Source organism: Melospiza melodia, chromosome 14 (genome assembly GCF_035770615.1).
Source record: "Melospiza melodia melodia isolate bMelMel2 chromosome 14, bMelMel2.pri, whole genome shotgun sequence".
Classification (NCBI taxonomy): Eukaryota; Metazoa; Chordata; class Aves; order Passeriformes; family Passerellidae; genus Melospiza; species Melospiza melodia.
Genome location: NC_086207.1, coordinates 17,060,409 through 17,083,253, shown reverse-complemented (window position 1 = coordinate 17,083,253; position 22,845 = coordinate 17,060,409). Strand labels below are relative to the sequence as shown.

The window sequence follows — 22,845 nt, the reverse complement described above, 5'->3', positions numbered from 1 at the left end:
CCCAGATTTTCTCAGAATGTGCTGATACGAATGTGGTTAGGCAGGCTTGTAGGTGTGGGCTTGCAAACACAGGCTGTGATGGCAAAAAAACTGCTGAATAACTGGTTAATAAACCAAACCTTGAACTGGTGAGAAACCGGGGAGCCAGAAAGGACCTTGGAGCAGTTTGGTTTGTTGAGTCAACGTAGATTTTCTTCTGAAGATTTTAATTAAAGATATTATTAATTATATTTTAATTTTAATGAATTAGCTTGCTGTCTTTCAGGTGCCCAGCTAAGCTGTGATCTCAAAACCACGCAGCCCCTCTTAGTGTGACTGGATTTGAACTGATCATGTGCAGGCAGGGTGTGGATCCCAGAGGAATGCACAGAAGGAAGGATTTTGCTGCATACCTGGTGGATTTGTTAACCTTTGTTAACACATGTTAGTCCCCGAGTTCAGTTCCTTTGTCTTACCCGCTCATTATGAAAAATAAAAGCCACAGGATGTTTTACAGGCTACCAATAAATAATATAATGCACTTGCTATATAATTGAGAGTGGGCTGAAACTGTTAATAGTGTATAATGTACTTGAGAAATAAATCTTTAAGGAAAACTTAATCTTCACAGCTCTGTGATATGTATCTTCATTTCGTAGATTGCTTTTCTTTCCCCTCATATAAAATATGCTAGAATTAATGAAAGTTGGGAATGTAGATTATTTTTTTATTGTTTGCAATTAACCTTCCGTAGTTGCTTTTGTCCATTTTTAATATGCCTGTAATGTGAATTCATGTTCACTGAAGTCCCTGTGAACAGAGAAGAGTTTGACCTAATTTATTTTGCAGTAACATTTGCTTTTGCAAAACACGTGCTGTATTTGTTTGGAATGGTTAACCTCAGCTGTGCCACAGTTCACAACTGAATGAGTCTTGGATGAGTAGGAATGTAGGAATTACTGTGTTTTCCAGGTAGAAATATCAGTTCTTCAGGCACACCACTGCAGCAGTTGTACAGCAATTCATATTGTTAGACCAGATGGGGGAAAAAGGGGAAAAAAATGAGGAGAAAGAGAAAATAAGGAGAAAAAAAATGTTGTTTGTTCTTGTTAACTGCTTACACAGCAAGATCAAGCTGTCTGTTTGCTGACTGACTCTCTAAACCTATAAATGGAAGGCTGAATAGTCTCTGGTTATTATTTGGAATTGCTGAACACCTGCAGGGATCCAGGGTGAGCATTCCTGGGAGCAGTGACTGGGTGCCAGTGCTGGTGTTGCTGTGCACGTCTGCAGTGTTCCAGGGCTTTGTTCTGCTCCTGGATCTCGCTGGATCTGTCCTCCTCAGCAGAAACCATTGATTGCTGTCCTTGTTAGCCAGTTGCAATTGTATGGGAGCAAGGCAGCCTTTCCCTCTCCTTGGCACTGTCTGCGCGGGAGAGAGCCCTTCTGATGGATTGGTGACTCACGTACTCTCCGTTCCAGGTTTGTTTTTGTTTCTCTACACAATCACACAGGGAGATTCTTTTCTAAGTGCATATTTGATAAACCTTTTAGTCCTGTTCCTTCCCTTTGCTTCCCTTTGTTCTCTCCCTCCCAAACTGATGATACAAGTATCTGAGTCTTTGAAGAATGGGATTCTTCTGTAATTCAAATTCTTTTTGCACCTCAGACCAGGACAGGTGTAAAGAAGGGAGTGAGTGGGTAGAACCCAGCTGATGGGTCTAATTTTGGTTGTTGGACTGACACTGAACTTTTTTCTACAGCTGCAGATTGGAGTTGTATGTTTTGTATTTTGTTTGGGATTATTTTTAAAATATTTTTTTCCTTTTCACAGCCTGTCTAGCCAAGTTTACCTCAGAGGAAAACAAAAGGTTTTCCTGGTGATATTTTTAGTTTCAGAATCTATTACTGAAAATTAATCTAACTAAACTGCAGACCAGAATCCGCTTGTTAACGGATGTATCCAGAGTAACTGGAGTTTCATGGATGTGAGAAACAGAAGGTGAAATTCTCTCTTTTGGATTTCAGTCAATCTTGCCAAGTATTTTAGGTTGTGATGCTGTAGCAGAATGAGCATCTTGTTCACAGATGTGAGGTGAATGTTGCAGGATCAAGTCTGGTTTTGAGGTTCTGATTTGACTGGAATTACTTTCTGTGGTGATTATTGGTGGCAATAGGCTTGGAATAACTTACATTTGCAGGTATTCCAGTTTCTTTCTGTAACTATTTAGTAACTTTATGATTAATGCTTTCCTAAATGTACAAACTTTTCTCTGTTAATGTAATTTTGTACCTGTTAGGATAAATGAGTGTGGATTTTTCCTGGCCCTTGTGCTGCTTTATCAGGGCATATTTTCTGCCTGTGATGTGATGGATTTATATTTATGTTGGTGCAGAAGCAACAGTTACACTGGTTTAAGTGGCAGAATTCACAGCTTCAGCTGAAATGGCAAAATTTTGTTGTGATAAAACTTCAGAAAAAAAATTCTGTGAAAGGGAAAATGTGTGTTATCTTTGAGAGGGTATGTGCCGTGTGATCACACTCAAGATGGTCTGTTCTGCTGAGGGAATGAGCTGGGACAACTTGAAGTTTTTCCCTTTTTCTTTTAATTGATTTTTGCCAATTCTACTGTTTTCTTTAAGGCTAACCAGGAATATGCTATTGACAAAATGGGTGTGCCAGGGGAGGGAGGGATTTTTGAAATATAATTGTTATAAACCAAAAATGAACACTCCATATTCCTTGAACAATCAGTTATAAAGGGAGTTTTTTAAAAGGTTGTTTTGGCCAAATAGCACAGCTTAAGATCTGAAATCTGAAGTTCTTGGTCTTGGCTTTTGCTTGAATTGAGTTAATTTTGGTAACTGGTGCAGTGCTGTGTTTTGGATTTAGTACAAGAATAATGTTGATGGCACACCAATGGTTTATTTGGTGCCAGGCAGTGCTTGCTCTAAATCAAGGACTGCTCAGTTTCCTGTGCTCTGACAGTGAGCAGGTGCACAAGGAGCTGGGGGAACTGGGCAAAGGGAAATCCCACAGCACAGAACCTCATGGCCAGAGTATGCACAGGGGGGAATTGGCTGGGAGACACCAACTGCTGCTCAGGGACTGGGTGGGCACTGGTCAGTGGGTGGTGAGCAACTGCATTGTGGCACTGCTTTCTCTTGGGTTTTAGTCCTCTCTTTTTCTGTTCTTTTTTTGGTTATTATCTGCCATTCACCACAGTTACTGTCATTGTCACTATTCTGTCATTATTTTATTTATTGAAGTGTTCTTATTTCAACCCAAGGTTTTTGCCCTTTTTTTCCAGTTCTCTCCATCCCACTGGGAGGGGTGATGGTGATCAAGTGGCTGTGTGATATTAATTCCCAGCAGGAGTTAAACCGTGGCAGTCTTCCTGAGATTGTTCCTTTTCTTACTCTAATTTGGAACAGGGAGATGTTTGAAATCATGGGAAAAAATTTTGAAACACAAACAAGTGGCTCCCCAGTCCATGTTTTGGCTTTGTACAACAAGTGACCTATTTTTTTTTTTTCCTAACGTCTGAACATCCAGCAACTCCTGTCATCATCATTTATCTAAAGGTTTTAGAGGTTTAATGTTGTGGTTGTTTTTTTGTTTGTTTTTACACCAATCAAAATAATGTATTGTGAGAGCTCTTTACAATATAATGAGCTTAGAGCAATGGACTTTGCTTGTCTCTGTTTCGTTCTGTTAGAACTTGGCAGCCATTACAACTGAGCCTTTATTTAACACATCCGCATTTCTAGTGGAGTTACTTTTAAAGGGTTTCTTCTTAGTATTGGGGTTTTTTTGTCGCTCAGGCACAGAGGATGCTGTGCAGTTGCAGTGGCTGCTCCTCAGCACTTCCGTTGCGACACGATGTGGTTTTCAAAGTTTGTGTTGCTTTTGTTTTAGCAGCATTTGAAATTGAATTATTCTTTTAGATAATCTAAATGTTGCCCTTTTTTATCTGCTGTATCTCAAGTATGAGTGCATGAATTTGGGAGGCAGAATTTTTCAGCTTAATTTGGATGTGCTGATCCTCAAGTTAACTTTCAGTATTAAGTTGTCCATGTAATTCTCTTTTTGGAGTAACTAAGGAAAGTGAAAGCTCAAGTGAAAGTTACCTTCTTGTCATGCATCTTTGGTTGTTGTTGATGACTGGAAAAGGTTTGACAGTTTTGAGAATGTAATTTGATATCAGGCACTTGTTGTCACTTTACGTGGATACTTTTATGACAGATTGAAAACCTGTCAGTCCCTGCTCATCCCTATCCCTACATCCTGATCTACTTAGAAAAGGAACCTAGTAAAAAATGGGGAGGCAGCCTAATTTCTGAGTTTTGATAAAATTTATGAACTTAACAAACCCATAGATTTTTGATAATTCTGGGACATGTAAAATATTTTGATGTGAATTACATAAACTTGTAATTTTTTGTAACTCCCTGTATCCAACTTTGTAACTCCCAACTTCTGTTTGTACAATACCATCCCTTTAAACTCAGTCTTTTATTCAGAAAAAATGTTGAATGCTCTGATTCTGTAGTAGCTGCTTGGGTGGTAGTTTTGTAAATAATCGAAATATTTGTAATCTTCTGGCTGACCTTTTAATTTGTGTTGGGCAGCTCTGTGAAATGCTGGTGTTGTGTGGGGTGCCCGATGTGGTTGGGAGGCACTTCCTGCCTGAGGGGAAGGATGTGCTCCCCTTGGGGTTTGTAGAGCTCTGTAAAAAGTGCCAGCATTTACATAACTTGAGAAATCAGACTGTGGCCTAGACAATGGCAGGCAACAGCCCTGCAACCTGTGGTTTATTGAGCCACATCTCAGTTTTGATCTGTCCTGACTTCTTGAGCTAAATTAATTTTATGTCATCATGGCTTGAGAGGTGTGACATGAACAGTTTGCAGTGTCATCCAGGCCATGGCAACACAAATAAAACCTCACACGAGGCTTGTAAGTGAGAGGTCTTGGGGTTTTTTTTGGTTATTTGGGCTGAGTTTTTTTCTTAATGTATATTTGCATGGTTTCACTTCATGCTGGACTGCAGTGCTGGCTTGAGGTATAGAACTTGCACAGCTACAAAAGCTTTTATAACTTAGACAGGGACAATATGAATAAAGTCCTGTAAAATTTTATTTAAAAGTGTAGTTCAAGTGCGGGTTTTCCATATCTTTGCTCAGGCTGCAGTTCTTTCCAGTTGTCCCCCTAATAATTGGTATTGGGAGCCTTTTAAGTCTGACCTTATGGGGGGCTGATTGTGCTGCAGATGATTTTACTTTGAGTGGCTTCTTGTGGATAAAAACTTGCTGGATCATCTCCATCTTCAACTGCACTTCCCTAATGCAGTCTGGGGTGAATCACGTTCAAGGGATGGGCAGGTAAATGGTAAAACCAGCACATTTAATTTAGGAACAACTGTCAGTCTTAGCTGACAGGATGTCAAACTGATCCTTTTACTCTTTAAAATTATTTTGTTGGTGACTTTTGAGATGCTGTTGTGGACCAGCTGTTTTTTAAAAAAAAATGCCCTTTTTTGTTGTGCATCATCCATCTTACGTGATGGCAGACTCCAAATTTAAATTACCTTTTAGTATTCAGGAGTGAGGATATGGTCATTTGTTTGTATGATTCTTTGTGAGTTACATAGAAATGAATAGAATTAGTTGCATTGTTGGTCCCAATCTTCAAAACACACAGCCCTCAAATTATATAAATAGATAAATTTGTAGAGGTTAATGAAGGCTGCAAATGATTTTTTAAGGTTTTTTGGTATTTGAAAATTACTTATTGCAATTTGCATTGAGGAAGTGAATCCAAAATATTTACAGACCTGCCTTAATGGGTGATTATTTAATTTGAGAGACACAGAAATAGTGCTAAGCTAGATGGATGTAGTGTCTGAATTTTATTGGTGTTTGGTTTCTAAAGCATAGAGTGTTGCATTCTGATGCTGTTCATGTAAATGTTTATGTAGTACCTACCACACTGGGGGGTTTCAGTGAGATCTCAGCTGCTAAATGAGTGTAAATAAGAGCTGTCCACACCCCCTTAGACCATTTTCATGCCATTAACTTGCCCTCCCCCCATTTTACAGTGTCACCGTGGAAAAAACTGCTAGCAAATTGACCTTTATATAGCCAAAATAGAAGCAGTCCTGTGTGGATTTGAGTTTAAGTCAGTTGATTCATTCAGCCGTTTGTGGCCACACAGGAAGCCCCATTCACAGGATCACAAAGCCTAATGGCTGTTTGTACAGTGGGATTGATCTGATTACTCTTCTCTCTCTTGTGCTATTTACAGTCTGCTGCCAATTCACAGAAAGGGAAGAGAATGGCTGCAAAGGAGAAGTTGGAGGCAGTGTTAAACGTGGCCCTAAGGGTCCCCAGCATCATGCTGTTGGATGTCTTGTACAGATGGGATGTCAGCTCATTCTTCCAGCAGATCCAAAGAAGTAGCCTGCACAACAACCCTCTCTTCCAGTACAAGTACTTGGCCCTTAATATGCATTATGTGGGTAAGTATAGATCTATTCAAGAGAAAATACTACTCTACTAAATACCTTTTGGCTTGCTACAAGAATTTTAAGAATTTAGTAACAGCATGTTAATATATTGATTACAGAGAATAACATGACAATGCATTCATTACAGTCCTGCCTAAGGGACAGTTTATGTTAGCAGCAAAGAAATCTTACCCAGGGTTTTTACTGATTGTTGTTATTTAGCTTTTACAAGTAAACCTGGTGTTTGGAAACACAATTGGTGTCCTGAAAGAAGAGCACAGGGGCTTTGGCTGGGGTTTGACTGATGAAGAAGCTGCTGTGAAATGCTGTGCAGACAAGAAGTATAAAAACTTAACATTAAACAAGAGGCTAGAGAAAATGTGGCCTGGTTTGGACTGACCACAGCACTAGAAATTTAGTTTTCTCTGCTGCACCATTCTGGCTCTTCAGTTTACACCCTTATGAACCATCTCTCTGCTGTGAGTGGATCCAAGCAGGTAACCAGCCCTTGTGTTGCAGATAAATGGACAAAATTACTAACTCAGGCAGCTGAGGTGTGAACCTTGGCCTGCAAGTCCAGCTCTGGAATGCCAGATGTCTGTTTCTGGGAGATGAAAGGATTGGTGTGCTGGGACCTGCTCTCCAGGTGAGAGTGTGATTCATCTGCACATGGGGTGAATTAGGGACTGGATTTGGGCAGCTGAGGTTGATCTCTGGCAAGCATCTGCCTGAGCACTGCCTGCCTTGGAGAGAAAGGGCTAGCATATAATTTAACCACTCTGGAGTGTTTCTTCCTTCTAGATGGTTTTGGAAGATAAAGATGCTCTGCAGTCAGCTGAAGGAAACACACTTTACTTAAGCAGTTAGGAAACTGTGGGCTTTTGAAGGAGCATGTCCTGACTTTAATCCTGACTGTGTGAGTGTTGGCACGAGGCTTCCCTTTTTTTGTGATGCTTGTTGTCTGGAAACCATTTACTGCACTAAAAGTGTGTGCAGCTCTCTTTGTTATGGCTCCACTGTCCTGGTGCTGGGATGACAGTGTACTTACAGTACAAAACATTGGTGTCACAGTTCCCTTTTCCTCTGTCTGTGGGAGAGGACAGCTCTGTTTGGAGCTGGTGAATGTGACACAGGTGAATGTGACACAGGACTGTGGTGGCCTGTACCTGCATACAGCTGTCTTTCTCTTGCATTTGTGTGCACACACAAAGCTTTTAAGGATCACTGTATCAGATCAGCTTCTAATGCAGAATTAAAAGCTGTGCAGTAGGTTTTCAAGATGGCAGTGGGTAATTTCCAGCTCTGACAAAGCCCCTCTTAATAGGCATTTAATAATCTTTTCCTTGTTAAAGTATGTTGAGATACACCAATAAAAAACACTACAGAGAGGATGAGTATTGTTACCAAAGAATTTCCCATCTGGTTGCTATTTTTGTACCAAACCAGGGAAATCTGACTTTTTGCTCCTTCTACAAGGGGTACTTTTGTCCTGGTGAACAATCACTCAGCAGTTCTTTTACTTCTTGCTTTTATGACATTGAATGTATGCACTTCTATTTCTCTAGCTGGTGGCTGCTGAGCAAGAAGAGCTTCTAAATTGTCAAACAAGGTGCTTGTTTTAAAGGATTTTCAGACAATTTTTAGTGACAAAACTTTTCACATAAAGTTGCTGTGTTTCATTTCCTTGGTTGTTGGGGATTTAAGCTGTGTCAGGGTAAAGCTGGGCTAAATCAATTTACATGCCTCCATGGCATTTTATATAGATTTAGTTGCACTGCTTTAGAGTATAACATTAATTAAGATGATGTATCAAAATATATAAATTGGATTTGTAGGGAAAACAAAGTACTTTTCCACCAGTTTGGAGAATTGAGCTTCTTTGAAGATACATTTGAGGAAATTAATGCCAGCATAGAATTTAAACAGCAATTCACCGTGGATGTGTTTCAACATACTAATCTGCTTTATTTAGGAAAAAGAAAAATCCTCTGTTCATATTTTCAGTTAGGAAACACTATCAGCAAATGCAGTGGCAGCTTTGCAGTATCAAACAATCACTGAATTTCTTCTACAAGCCAGTATCTTGTAGTGCTATATATAGTGCTATATAAGTGCTTCCAGCAGCTGAGGAAATTGGGTGCATCTATCTCAGGGAGATGCTCAAGGAACAATTTGATTAGAGAGCCCTAAAAATTAATAAACTCTTCCAATCTTTATATAGTGAACCTTTTCCTGGAACTAAGGAGACAGAATTGGAAATTTGTTCAGAACTGGGGGTTACCAGGAGTCTTTTCTATTTAAATGTAACAAGTGAAATGATGTGTGCTCCTGTGTGATTCCCATTCCAGTTAACAGTACTGTGAGTATAATAAAAGCTTCTGAAATGTACTTTGTTCTTTTAAACAACTTTTCCTTTTCATATCTTTCCATAAAACAGCTCTTATCTGCTTGAGCAAAGGAAAATACTCAGTCCTGATAACCACTCAACCACAAGTTCACCTGCATGAAATTCAACTAAATATGCACAGAGCAGTGTAAACAACAGAGATAAATTTCTGGTTAGAATTGGTGAAACCTCTGTGTAGGGTAGATTAGCACTTACTGCCAGACTTCTCAATTTTCTTCTGCACTGCAGAGCAACTGTGAGAAAACAGACACTTCTTTTTGTGTTCTTTTGGTGGAAAAAAGTTGAAACCACGTAATTTCCTCCTGTGAAGAAGGGCAAAGCAATGCTGTTTGTGCCAAGTGGTAAATACTCTGAGCTAGATGGAAAGAGTCATGAGCTTAACCTATAATCAGAGTCAGGCTTGGAATTTAAGTCACTGTCATGGGTGAGGCACAGAATTGCACAAAATACAGGGTTTTCTTACTCAAGAGTAAAAATAGAGCAGTTTTCTATCTTAAACTGTATTCTTTGTTATTACAAAAAATAAAAAGAAATTCTCAGGAAAAAAAAAGGTGTTTGAATATTTGGAATAGGTGGGAGATGTGTCATCTTTCACAAGCCTGTTTGTAATGACAGTTTCTTGAACTGCATGGTTAATACTTTAATCTCTTGGCCACATCACTTGCTAGGTGCAAGCTGCTTGTTATGAATGCTGCTTTTATGAGGGGGGCTTGAGGGAGGAGAAACCTGCTGGGCTTCCTGCCCTTTGTGCTGATTGCACCCCTGGTCTGCCCACTTCTCTTTAAGCTCTTGTGCTTTACGTAGATCTTTTATTTAGATTTCTTTTTTTGTGTTGCCTTTTTAGGGGAGAGATACTCTACTCTGGTACAAACACTGTAAGAAGTGCCAAGTGAAGCTTCAGTGTGAGAAGAAATGAGTTGTTTCAGTACAGAAACAAATTTCTTAAAATTGCAAGAGAGGATGCATGACTTAAATGTGTAAATACAGTTAATGCATACAAAGATGAGGTCCTGCTTAGGATCAGCATCTCTGGCTTTGCTGCCTCATGTCTTCTGTCTTTCTCCTGCAGCAGCACTTGGATAAATGGCTAGTAGAACTATTTTCTGAGTGTTACTATTTAATTTTAAACTATAGCTATTTTTAATCAAGTGCAATTTGATGACATGGACTTGGTCTTTATTTCTTAAAATAATCACTTGTTACATCTTCTCATTCTCTTCTTGGATAAAATACAGTGTGTGCTGCAGTTGGTAGGACACAGGAGGAGATAGAGAGTGTGCCATGCTCAAAATCCAGCACAGCCTTTTTTATTTTCTGACTCAGGACTGAAGATTCCTTTACTGCTCCCTAAACGTTGTAGGTTTTTCCTAAGCAGCTTTCTCAGCATATGGGTATTTTCAGGTAGCTTTTCTGTATAAAGCTGATGTCTCTTTTTTGGAAACCCACATTGCTACTTTTTTTTTTTTTTTTTTTTTTTTTTTTTTTTTTTTTTTTTTTTTGAAAAGGAGCCACTAGCAGCCTTTTTGAAAGGAAGTGCTTGAAATTTTTGATTCTGAGTACCAGTCTCATGACAGCATTGCAGCCTCTCTTAGTGATTTATAAAGAGTCTCCTAATCATATGGCAGAACTAGAATCAAAAGTCCATTTTATTTGTTCAGACAATACTGCAAATCACTGTAAAGAACTCAATTTCTTGGATTATTTATACTTAAAGTGCCCAATCTGTTATGCATTAAAAATTGAAGAAACAGCTGTTGATGGCAGTACCCCAGTAATGAATAAATTGTTTTGTTGGCATTATTTTCACTGAGATGTGCAGATGTTGATAACAGGATTTCTGATCTCTGTTTATAGTTGTTCTGAGCCATGACTGAGTAAATGCCAATTTCCATATGTGCAAGCATGTTTAGATGTGTGCTTTCTCAGTTTGAACTAATTTTCTGGCATTTTCTGGAGGACAGGTATATGAAAGTATATCTTTTAAAAATCTTGCCTTGAGATGGATGATTTAGACATTGGCAATTTATGAAATCTCTGTGTAAATTGCAGTGTAACCAGTCTGGTGGTTGGTTATCCTGAGAATTAAAAATAAATGTGCCAGTTGTTTCTGTAGTGCTTCTACCATCTCAAAAGCAGGCTTTCAGAGGTATGTCCTGTTCTTTTGGCACTTGCATGTAGTGGCCAGATATTTGTCTGAACAAACTGAAATGAGGACAGTCAAGGATTAGGCTGAAGTGCAGTGACTAACTCAGAGAGCACTGATCCCTCTGAGGCAGGAGAGCTGCCTGTTGGGATGGAGCCTGAGGCTCAGGACTTGCTGCTTCCCAGCAAGTTGCTTTGCAAATCATGGACCCTTTACCCTCACAGGATATGGGAAAATGGAAAAGTTGGGCCCCCTGAATTAATTTCCTGGTAAAATCCAAGCAATTGTGCTCCTGCTTTCTGGCACTCCAAGAGTTGGTGTGGCCTTATTAAGAAATGTTATGAACTCTTTGATGTGCAAAGTTCTCACTTTTAGACTAAATGTGCAGGAAACTGTGAGTGATGATATGAAATGGACACAAGGGATCTGTAATCATGCAAATGAGCCCTAAAGTGCCTCATAAAGAGGATGAGTTGTGACTTTGATCATGTTCCAGAAGCCTCCATTGTGTGCAGTCAATAAACCTCAGACACCTGAGTCGGCAAAGAGGTAATTCTGGTGAGAGGAGCTGGGAACACCTTGGTGGTGCATAAATGGAGAGAGATTGCTGAAAGGCAGTCTGAGCTGCTGCTCACTGAACAATGAGCACTGCACAGCCAGATGTTTCCACTGAGCTGAATCAACAGGTTGTAAATGAGGTCATGAACTGGTTAATGCACCAATGTTCTTGTCTAGCAGTGTTTAACTTTGTGAAAATCATCCTAAGCAGAAAAGCAGTTTATTTTCTCCAGTGGAGCCTAAATCTGTAGCATCTTGCATGAGAGGCAGTGGAATTCTCTGCTTCCTTGTGCTCCTGAATAGGAGCTGAGTGGGGATTTGTGTATTTTTAAGATTGGCAGAATGTGGCTGCTGTAATGCTCCTTACAGCTGGAAGCATAAAAGGTGCAAGTCTCCTTCTTGGTGTTGTGGCACTACAGCACTCTGACTATTCAGGAAAGATTATTCTCCCTTTTCTTTATCTTTTCTGTTTATTGTTTTTAACTTGTGTTAGAACCATTCCTTTACGGGGGCAGGAATTGGGCTTCCCTGAGCCTGCTGCTTGCTTTACCCAGAAATGTTCATGGTGAGTCAAAAGGGACAATGCACCAAGTCCCAAGAGCAAAAATAGCACAGCCCAAATCAAAGGAGGGGAGTGCTCACTGCTGACACAGAGCTCAAAAGCTGCATTTGGATGGAAGTGAGTGTTAGTTATTGTTAACCCCTGCTCAGAGGTTACCCAGTGAGATGGCTGTTTCTCAAACTCCGAGTCCTTGTGTGTGGGGACTCTCTCCAAAGGGATATATGTGCTCAGCATCGTGTTTTCTTCTGGCAGAGGAGGTGCAAATGAAAACAGAGTGTAATGATTTAGATGGGAAAGCTACTGTGAGAAATTTTATTTCCTGATCGTTTTTTTCTTTTTTTGAAGTGGAATCTTATTTACATCATACATTAATTACTTCATTTGTCTGTATGAGAACAAAGGAAATAGAATATTATTGAAAGTGTCTGAATTTGAGCTTGTCTTCCTTTTCTTGTGCAATCAGATGGGTTGGTAAAGAATTATTTGGCTTTTTTTTTTGGCAGAAGCTTTGTTGATAAAAATGAGATTGGTACCACTTTGGGAATAGGGCCTCTGCAGCAAAAATGCAAATATTGCAGTATGAAGTGTGCTGAAATCTCCCTCTTACCAAGTCACAAGAGGAAATTGTAAATAAGATTGAATGGGAACTACTTTAAATGTCTGTTGCTCTCCCCCTCTTCAAAGTCTAACAATTAAACCAAATGGCTGCTTCAAAGTGAGCATTTACATTCCAGCCCAAACTCCAGAGCAGTGGAGTTCATTGCAGAAGCGTCTGCAGTAACCTTGGCTGTCTCGTGGATCTGAGCATCTGTGCAGTGTGGAAGCCTGCTGCTTAGAAGGCACTGTGACAGCACTTGCTTCATCTTTTAATTTAGCCTTTTAATTTTTTTTCCACTCCTTCATTGTATCCTGAAGGATCCTAAATATTTTGATTAAATTCGTGATCCTGTAAAGAAGAATGAACTTCAGTGATATTTAAGTCCTTGCATCTTTGTATCACATCTTTGTTACTGCCCTCCAAAACGTGTTACTTTTACAGAAACGATCCTGCCATTGCTCAGGTACATCCTCACACGCCAAGGAGCTGGCTTTCTTGTGATAGAATAAGGTAAAGATGACAGAGCTTAAATACAGATACAGTAAACAGGTATTCTAAAACTATTTATAGAGTAATAGAGGAATAAAAGACTGCATAATAAACTCCATTTAGTTCTTCACCTGAAGGTGAGTCACAGGCTAGAGTGAGAAGGAAAGGTTTAGAGAGATTTGACTTGTGCTGGAATGAGAGATGGTTGTGGGTTGTTCCTCAGGGAGAATTGTCCCTCCCAAAGGAATCCAGGGGTGAATGTAGCAGAGGTGAGATGTAGGAATGGCTGCAGATGGTTTGAGAGCTTGGAGCTGGCTCTTGAGGCTGTGGTGTGGTGCAAGCAGTGAAATGTCTTCATGGAGACTGCTGAGGAGTTCCTGCTCTTGTCATTTGTGTGTCTGGTGGAAGGAAGGTGGTGAATGGGAATTCCAGCAAATACAGGTGTTTGTGAAGAAAACTGATTGTGTAGAACATCTGGTGTGCTGTAAGTAAAAGCAAGTTATTCTGTAAAAAACAGTTGCTAGAAGGAAACTGATGGAGTGCTGTGCTTCAGGCCCCTTTAAAAAAGCTCAAAATAAAAATGATTCTGTTCTCCAGGCTGAACAGCCCCAGCTCTCCCAGCCTGTCCTCACAGGAGAGGTGCTCCAGCCCTCTGGTCCAAGTGATATTGTACAGAATTAGTGACTTGTATGACACTTGATTTTTAATAAATGATTTTTAATACTACCAATAATTTCAGCTTTTAAAAAAGCACATCCTGAGACAAATGTGCAACTTGTCACACCCACTTCATGAAGGTGATTGAAAAATTATCTTTAATGTTAAATACATAAATTATATACTGGTATTTTAAAAAGGTAACTAAATAGGCTTTGTCTATCATTGATCTTATAATCTATCTTATCTGAATTGATCACTCTCTGCTTGCCATCCTGTGGGTCTGTTGTCTTTTCTAGGAGCATCTTGCAAGATTTTGAAGACCAAACTGTTGGTAGAATTTTACAGAGGTGGCTTATTGAACGTGGCAGATACTAAGCAGCCTTGAAATACTTCTTCATAAATACTGACTCTAAAGTATCTTTTTCAAATACTGGAACATGCTGTGTTCCCTAGCTGTTTTATAGTACCTGCTTGTGCCACTGCTTATGACTGCTTAATCTAGAGTTGATTAAATATATTTCAAAAGCTCAAAAAATCAATTAGCTAAAAAGACTGTGCCTGATGTTGCTGAATAAATGTATGGAACTTTATATGTGACATGACTGGTGTGGCTGTGAGGGTCAGGATCTGTTCTTCTCTAGCATTTTTTTTCTTAGCTTCAGGGGAGTTGTTGGCTGTTGCTGGGTTGTTTTCCTAAATGGATTTCAGTGCCAGGCACTTGAGCTGACCTTCAGAAGGAGCACAAGTGCACTGCAGTGATGGAGAGAGAGCCTGGAAATAAATATTTGTAAGGGCACCATGAGTGGGTTTTTGACCTGCAGCCTGTCTGGAAAGGAGGAGTTTGGACATGCACCACCCTCTTATGGAGTGGACTTCAAAGTGCTGCTTTATGTGGGTCTCTGAGTGAGATCCCTGTGAAAATAAGGGTCAGGGTTCTGCTTGTTGGAGAGGCTGCTGAGCAGCCAGGCTGTAGCCTTAAAGTGTAAAGATGCATTGGGTCATTTTCAGCAGCCTCACTAAATGCTAATGAGAGGTGCAGGAACTGCTGGGATAAAAAGCTACAAATCCCAGGCTGTGGATTTATGCAACCCTGGTAGCTGGAGTGGGCTTTTATATGACTAATATGGAGTAAAGCCTCTGTGTCCCCATCTTAAATTGTGAACATGCTAAGTGTTATTTTAATTTGGTGTTAGATAGCATTTTTTTTTAAATATCAGCTTCTGTTTTTTGTTACAGGTTACATCTTAAGTGTTGTGCTCCTAACTTTACCAAGGCAACACCTGGTTCAGCTTTACCTGTACTTTTTGACTGCACTGCTGCTTTATGCTGGGCACCAAATTTCCAGGTAAGGATAAATGGATTCATTTTTTCAGCTTGGTTTGGACATTAGAAAAATAACAGTTATTTTGTTAATATTTTCTATAAATTATTTTGTAGAGGCCTTTTTTTCTATGTCAGACATCTAAATATATCTTGCTGTTCTCTGTCTTTGGAAAAGTTTACAGAATTAAATATGCAGTCAAGTAGTTCTTTGAAGTCATTGAAAAAACACCAGGAATTTTGAGTTGCTTGTCTGGGGAGTGCAATGCCCACCAATCTAAGGAGAGACAGCACTTACCACAAGACTAAATGTGGCCTCTGATGCAGTAATCTAAGTTATTCAGTGGCTCAGCTAAAATGCTTTCAGCACTGGGGTGTTTTACACAGCAGACAGGATGTTACTTTTAGTTTCCTGGCACCTCAGGAGAGAGAGCAGATCTGGAATCCAGTAAAAGCAAAGTAGTAGTGGAATTTATTCTTAAAATGTATTACACAAATTTGAATTCACAGTGGATGCAGGTGTTTTGGATCTGAAACACAGAGCAGGAGTCTGGAGAACTCCGAGTCAAACAAGACAGAATCAACCATCTTTGCTTGGCCCCAGCTAAATGTGTTGAAAGCCAGTGTAAACTTTCCTACTGACACAGTGTTTAATTGGAACCAAAGGCATTGCCATCACATTAAAGGCTTTGCATGGGAAGTTTTGAAAATATGGATTTGAGCCTGACTTATTTTGGTGCCTGCTGATGGGAAGCATTTAAAAATGTGCTTTCAATTGATTTAAAGGAAGCGATAGTTTTGTTATTTCCACATCAAAATTGTTGTTCCAGAGCATTTATTGGAATGTTTGTCTTGATATGTTGCAGTTCAGGGGAGTGTTAATGAAGGTTTTGTGCTGATTTGACATGTCGCTGTTGTGGCTGTCAGAGCTGCAGTTAGTGATTTCCTGGAAAGGATGAGTGTACAAGAGAGGAGTTATAGCCTCATGGTAGGAAGGAAAAAAGGGTTTATTTGTCATCCTCAGGGGAGTCCTGACTTGTTATAGATGGAGTTTGTGGGTGTTTCTTAGAGGGTTAAAGACTTATTTATTAGAAAAAGCAACCTAAACATTATTTAAGTGTTGAAGTAATAAATCTGGTAACAAATGCCAATCAGACAGAGGGCTTTGGTGCAGAACATTTACAGCTGGAGGTTTTTATGCCACTCCAGGTCTTGAATTTTTTTGGAAGAAAGGGAGATGTTATATATTTGGTTGATATATTAAGGGATAGCACTGTGTTTGCTTCTAATACCTTGTTTGTATTTCTGTGTAATAGAAATTCTGACTTCTGTTGCTTTGTGAGGTTTGAGACTTAATAGGCTTTATTGTAACATATTTAGTAAATACTGCTTGGACTGTTCTGTGTGTTATTTCTAAGCTTTCTCTACTTGGTGCTCCTGGAGCGAGTTAATGAAGACTTTAATTAAATCTTGCATCAACTAGCACAAAAAAAATATTTAATTAAAAGATGTCATGGATTCAAATAGTCCAGCAGTGTTCCCAAGGTATTTTGCAAGGCAAATGTAGCTGCTGACACTTCTGAGTGAGCTTTCCCATTCCCTGGGCTGGTTTGGATTGGAAGGAAGCACAGTGCAAGGGGCTCTCAGCTGAAACCTTTGTGCAGTCAGGGAATCAGATCTGGGGAGTGACGCTTGAATTAGCCCTACAAAAGAATTTTTAAATCCCATTAGTTTTCACACTGAAAATAGTAAAATGTGACAGACATATCTGTTGGCAGAGCCATTCCTCTTATTGCCAAAGCTATCCAGTTCCAACTTATGTTTCTATTTAGCAGCCTGATCATTACAAGACACACAGTAGTCACATGTGCAAACTGTTTTTCAGTGTTTTTTGTTAGTAATTCTGCTCAGAGCTGAAAACTTCCAGGGTCTTGCTTGCATGCACTACCAGTTGGGATGCTATTTAAGACCAATGAAGAGGTCTTATATTGAGGCCAGTTTGGTTAGTGCAAATTATAGAACAAGACCAGAATCATCTGGCACTTGTGACTCTGCAGTGTCCTGGAAATTCTGAGCTGTTGAAAGACTTCAGCTTTCAGTGCTTTTTTTCCACCCCAGAAATAGCTTGCACTTCATCTGCAAGTCTGGAAATAAGATCATCTGAATTTTATAGTTAAGCTCTGACTTCAGACTTCCAGGTTTATGTGACCTTGACAAGTTATTTAAATTTTAAATGTTTTGTTTCCTTACCTGCTGAGCTGAGAATTACCTTAATGTGTAAAGATGGTTTAGGTAATGTTTGTGAATACTTGGAGCACCCCAGAAGATGCTACATTTGTATGTAGCATGCTAACCTGGCAATTTGGGTGGAAATAACATACCATCTGTGTTTATGGAAAGAAGAGAGCTTTAAAAACCCAAAATCCAATTTAATGAAATCTCTTTGCCTTAGGTTTCCTGCAGCAGTCTCCAATTTCAGGAGAAATAAGTGTAATAAGTGAGAGGCACAGTAATAGGAACAGCTTGAGCTGGGTGCCTGCAGTCAGGGACCCAGAGCACACAAATCCTTGGGCCTTTGCACCCTTCCAGTCAATGCACCCATCCTGCATCCACTCCTCATGAGCTTTGCAAACACCCCTTGGTCCAGTGGTGGGTTTTGGTCTAGGATCTTCTTTTTCCATGTTGGATTCTTTCTCGGTCTCCAGGTGGGTGTTGGCTGCTTTTATCTGGCTGGGTTGCAGCTCCTGCTGAGTTATGGCCTCCCTATCTTCCAGTTCACACTGCTCTCAGGGCTTCCCTTAATGTAACTGAGCAGGAGTTCAAGATAAGTTTGGCTTTTCTAGGTGGGATCTTGGAGCTGGTGAGAGTTTGGAGCTTGTGGCCTAAAACCTCCAGCAGCTTCAGCTACTTCTGCTAAGCAAAGCCACTCAGACAAAAAAATACAGTTAGAAGAACACAACTGATGTACAGCAGTCCTGCTTTTTTTATTAAGCATTCCTCCTCATGTGTCAGAAGGAACTCACAGTCTTTAAAGACAACCCTTAGTCTCACATACAACGTTATTACAAGAAATAAGCACAATATTAGCAGAATGAACAAGGTCACCACTGGATGGAGCATCTTAATCTTATAGATTACATTGCTGTTGGTGACGACCCAAAAAAAGTTTTCTACCATCAGTGGATGCCTCCTTCTTCGTTTTTCCCTCCATTGTGCCTCCTTCTTCACTTTTTCCAAGACGTGATGCATCTCTTCTGCACTGAATGGTGACTAGAATTTTTTGTCCGTCATTTTGGCCACATTCCAATAGTTGATACAGGTGATCAGATTTTAGTGGCTTTCTCACCAGTGCAGGATTCATTCTGATGGGGATAGGTAGTAAATTTTAACTTAAGTATAATTGGACTGTAACCATTGATTGGACATAATAGGAGCTGAATAATTAAAATTGCATCCTACAGTGTTTCTACAGTTAGAAGTAATTGAGTGATTATTGTCCCTGTAGTGATATTATTTACAAACATAAGATTACAAAGAGTTCTTACACAAACACATCCTTTTCCAACACAGGCAAGTACAGTTTCAGGGTTTTCTTTGGAATGTATTTCAAGTGACAGACACTTTGTTCAGTGTCAAAACCAATGTCTTGAGCTTTGATGAATTTTCTTTCACAAATAAATCCCTGTTGTTCTCCAGCAACACGCACATCAACATTGATACTCTGCCATTTGATACTGTTGTGTTGGGCCCATACTCAGCTCTGGTGGGTAGAGAGCAGTTCCATCATGATTCAGTGCTAATACAGGGATTGGGTGTGTGGTGTTAGAATTAATGGGATGCATTAGAATTAATGGGGTGTATATTGTTGAGAGAAAAGCTCTGCCATTATTACTCTAGAGCTGTATGGGAAATTGGCTGCATACCACCACTATTTGAATTCTCACTCAAAATCGGTTGCATTTTCTCAATTTTTTTTTAAATTTCACTGTGTAAGATACACCCTTCCCTTTCTCTTATGGTTGTGGCTACCATAGATTTTATCTACAATTGTGCTTGGATGCAGCTAAGAGCTAGTGCTGATTTCAGAAATGATGAAATTTCTGAAATGATGAAATTTTTCCTCCTTACCTGTGGAGGGCTGGTGGCTGAGCTCATTGTACTGGGCAGTGAGGCAGTGGTTGGATCATGAGCTGTTTTGGATTCACAACAAAAAATAAAAGCTGCTTCCTTGGGTTTTACAGAGCTTTAGGGGCTGGGTAACCCAGCCCCTAACAATCCATGTGAATTAGCTGCTCTTTAGTCCTGTTAACTTCATACCACACTGAATTGTGCATTGATTATGTACTTAGCCATGCAGCTCTGCTCATCTGGGTTAACAGCACCAGGAGTGGTGAGTGAGCTGTTCCACTCCATCTCTTCAGAGTATCAGTTCTTCATAGTGCCATCATTCATTAGCTGGCTGGTTACTCACCCCTGTTTGACATGAGCCTGGTGTATCCAATTTTCTTTCCCTCAAGCACCAATGCATTTGTCCAGGGCTTTTATCCTCTAAGCGGAGTCGTAAATAAGTGAGTCTTAATTGATTGAGAGTTCCATGTAGTGGCCAAATTTCCTGGGGCCCCCACCAGCTGTCCCAGTAATATATGGCCATTCCTCCTGGCACAAGGCCACTGTGTGCTCTTTAGATAATTGAGCTGTACCATAAATCTTTTCTCAATTTTGCAATACCTTGGCCAAGGGCATCCCCTTTTCTATGCCGAGTTTGTTCCCTGTTACCAGAAAGAATAAATAACAAGCAGCAAAAAAGATTGTCAGGGAGACCCTCCTGTGGAGTCAGGAGGTTCAGAGAGGAGTGTAGGTGCAGCTGGATCCAGTCTTGGTGTCAGATTTAGCCAACAGTTTGTACCTGAAGAATTAGATTTCCCATTGCTATGAGGGACTTGAACTCTATTCTTTCATGTGGAATTGAATCCCTTTTCTGTGTGCACATTACTGTCTGATGAGGCTCTGAGAGTGACTCAAACCCACTGCAGGACCTTCTCCAAATTTGCCTGGGGAGTTTCAGCACTCACCCTTCCATGCCTTCTGCTCCAGAGTACCTGGTGAACTCACGTGGTGCCAGCACTTGGGTGTTGGGAGACGAGAAGTTGTGAAAGTTTCCTGCAGCAGTCTCCAATTCCAAAAGAAATTAGTTTAATAATGGAATGGCACAGCAATAGGAACAGCTTGAGCTGGGTGCCTGCAGCCAGGGAGCCAGAACACAAAAATCACTGAGCCTTTGTGCCCTCAATGCACCCATCCTGCATCCACTCTTGGTGTGCTTTGCACAAACCCCTTGGTTCAGTGCTGGATGGTCTGGGACCTTCTTGCTCCCTGTTGGATTCTTTGTCTCCAGGTGGGTGTTGGCTGCTTTTATTTGGCTGGCTTGCAGCTTCTGCTGTGACCCAGAGCTCACACTGCTCCCAGGGCCTCCCTTCATGTAACTGAGCTGAAGTTCAAGCTAAGTTCAGCTTTCCTAGGTGGAGCTTGCAGCTTGTGGCTGAAGACTCCAGCAGCTTCAGCTACTCATGCTGAGGAAAACTACTCAGACAAAAGTATGCAGTTTGAAAGAATGCAGTGAACTAAATTAATTTACCACAGTCCTGTTGCTCCTGACAAGGAAGGTGGATGCTGGTTTTATTTCATATGTAGTAGCACTAATGTCTTGCTTAAAAGAAGCACGTTTCTTTTACCCATTTCCAGCAAAAAGCAGCTTGGGAAAAATAACTGATGCAGAATAGAAGTGATAAGATTAAACACACTGTTAATGCTAAAACTGGAGTTCACCTAATTATCTTATTTCATGTTTTGCAGTTTTATTATGATTGTATCCCAGGTGGCTTGAGCCTCACAGAGCTTAAAATGAGAAGGGTGGGAGCAAGAGACTGAATTGCTTCTTAGGGACAAACTTAAAATACACTTAATTTTAAGATTGTCTGTAGACATTAGAAACCTGTGAGAGTGTGTTTGATGTTGACAGTGCAGATTAATCACCCAAAGTAAATGTCAGCAATATGAGTCAGGTCAGATAACCACTGTACCTTATGTCAGTCAATTATGAAGCATATTTTTAGTGATGGAAGACCTTTTTGTACTTCAGAAACAGAGAAATGATCACATGTGAAAAATGATCACCTTTGGAGCAATTTAGTCCTGACTGTCCATAGGTACCTGTTAACAGGCCAGCAGTTGGATTAAATGAGGCTGGGAATGAATCTGCAGCATGAATCTGATCTAAGCTTTATTCTTAAATCCTAATTTTCCAAAGTAATGTAGTTTCAGTCATTTCATTAACTAGTAAATAATGATTTTAGCCTTCTTGTTTTCTTACACTACTGCAGTAAAGTGAACAATCCTCAAATGTAAAAGCTGGAGATTAATACAGTTTTAATTGATCAAAATTGAGTGCAGGCACTTGCTTTTTTCAGCATCTTGTATGGCACTGCAGCTGTTTGAGGCATCTTCTGATTGGTGTCTGTGCCAAAAGATCCTTGTGTTTGTACTGGTAATAGGAGAATCATTGCTTTCACTTTCCTCATTCAGCCATCAGCTAAAAATACTGTTTAAAAAATTTAGGAGATCTTAAAACATTGCTTCTCCAAACTGGTGGGCCTAAAACTCAGTTTTAATTGAGAGTTACTTAGAGAATTCAGCCAAGTGCAGACCTCTGTGCAGATGACTGAATCAGACAACAGCAAGAAATGCAGCTTGAGGAAATTTGGGTCATATCCAAGCACGTTCTGGTGGTGAAGAAGCAACTGTAAGTGCAGCTTTGTTCGTGTCTCTTGGCTAAGTTGTGTAAGGTCATCCTGCTGCACTTGGTATCCTGGATGATTTTATAACCTGTTTCCTAACAAATATAGAAGAAACTTGATGTCTTCACTACTTTCCTTCCAGCAGCTTAGAAATAGCCAGTGTTTCCAGCCAAAATTTGAGGATGGAGTATGATTTTGCTGAGACAAAAAGCCATCTACAGTATCTTGCAAGGGCTGTTATTTTTTTCTCTTCTGTAACTGATGGATTATCCTGTTTGTGTTGCTGATGTTTTCAGAAAGTGCTTTCTGCTGGTCCATATGATGAAAATAAATAAAAATAACTCCTTTGCCCAAAGGATTACAACCTTATAGATTTGGGAAGGTGGAAAAAAAGCACTTGTGCTTAGCTATACCTGGAGAACAGAGGGAAGATTTCTGTCTGGAATTGTCATTTGAGGTGCCTTTTCAGTCCTCATGTGCTTTTAATTGTAGGTTGCAGTCTAAAGAACTCATTTCAACATACCTCACGTATACTATGACACTTGAAAAGCTGCTCTGAGTAGGCAGTGTTGTCAGCTATGAAGAACAGGCTTTGAAGTGTTTGTTTTAGTACTTTGAGATTTATATCTTGAATTCCAGAGATGTTTTGCAAGTGAAAATGTGAATACCTTTGCTTGGGGTAGCAAGTTAATCCTAGGAGCAGGGTATATTCCCACATTTCTGGGGAGAAGAGAATGTTCCCAGTAGCACTAAATTGCATCTATTTCTGCACTAAAATAAAAAGAGCAGTTCTTGTATTGGCTGTGGTTTCCAGTCCTGTTTTGCT

General features: G+C 40.0%; 1 protein-coding gene across 3 annotated transcripts in view; it reads left to right on the top strand.

The window, feature by feature from the left end:
- Positions 1-22,845, top strand: part of RNF145 (ring finger protein 145) — a 44,517-nt gene that overhangs the window by 2,811 nt on the left and 18,861 nt on the right. For 2 of the 3 annotated variants that reach the window (XM_063168943.1, XM_063168944.1), the window contains exons 2-3: positions 6,287-6,500; positions 15,142-15,250. In XM_063168943.1, the coding sequence (XP_063025013.1) occupies positions 6,317-6,500; positions 15,142-15,250 (293 nt within the window). In that variant the 5' untranslated portion in view covers positions 6,287-6,316. Of the gene's footprint in view, positions 1-1,441; positions 1,462-6,286; positions 6,501-15,141; positions 15,251-22,845 lie in introns of those variants that run through there. The other variant, XM_063168945.1, reaches the window with a different exon arrangement.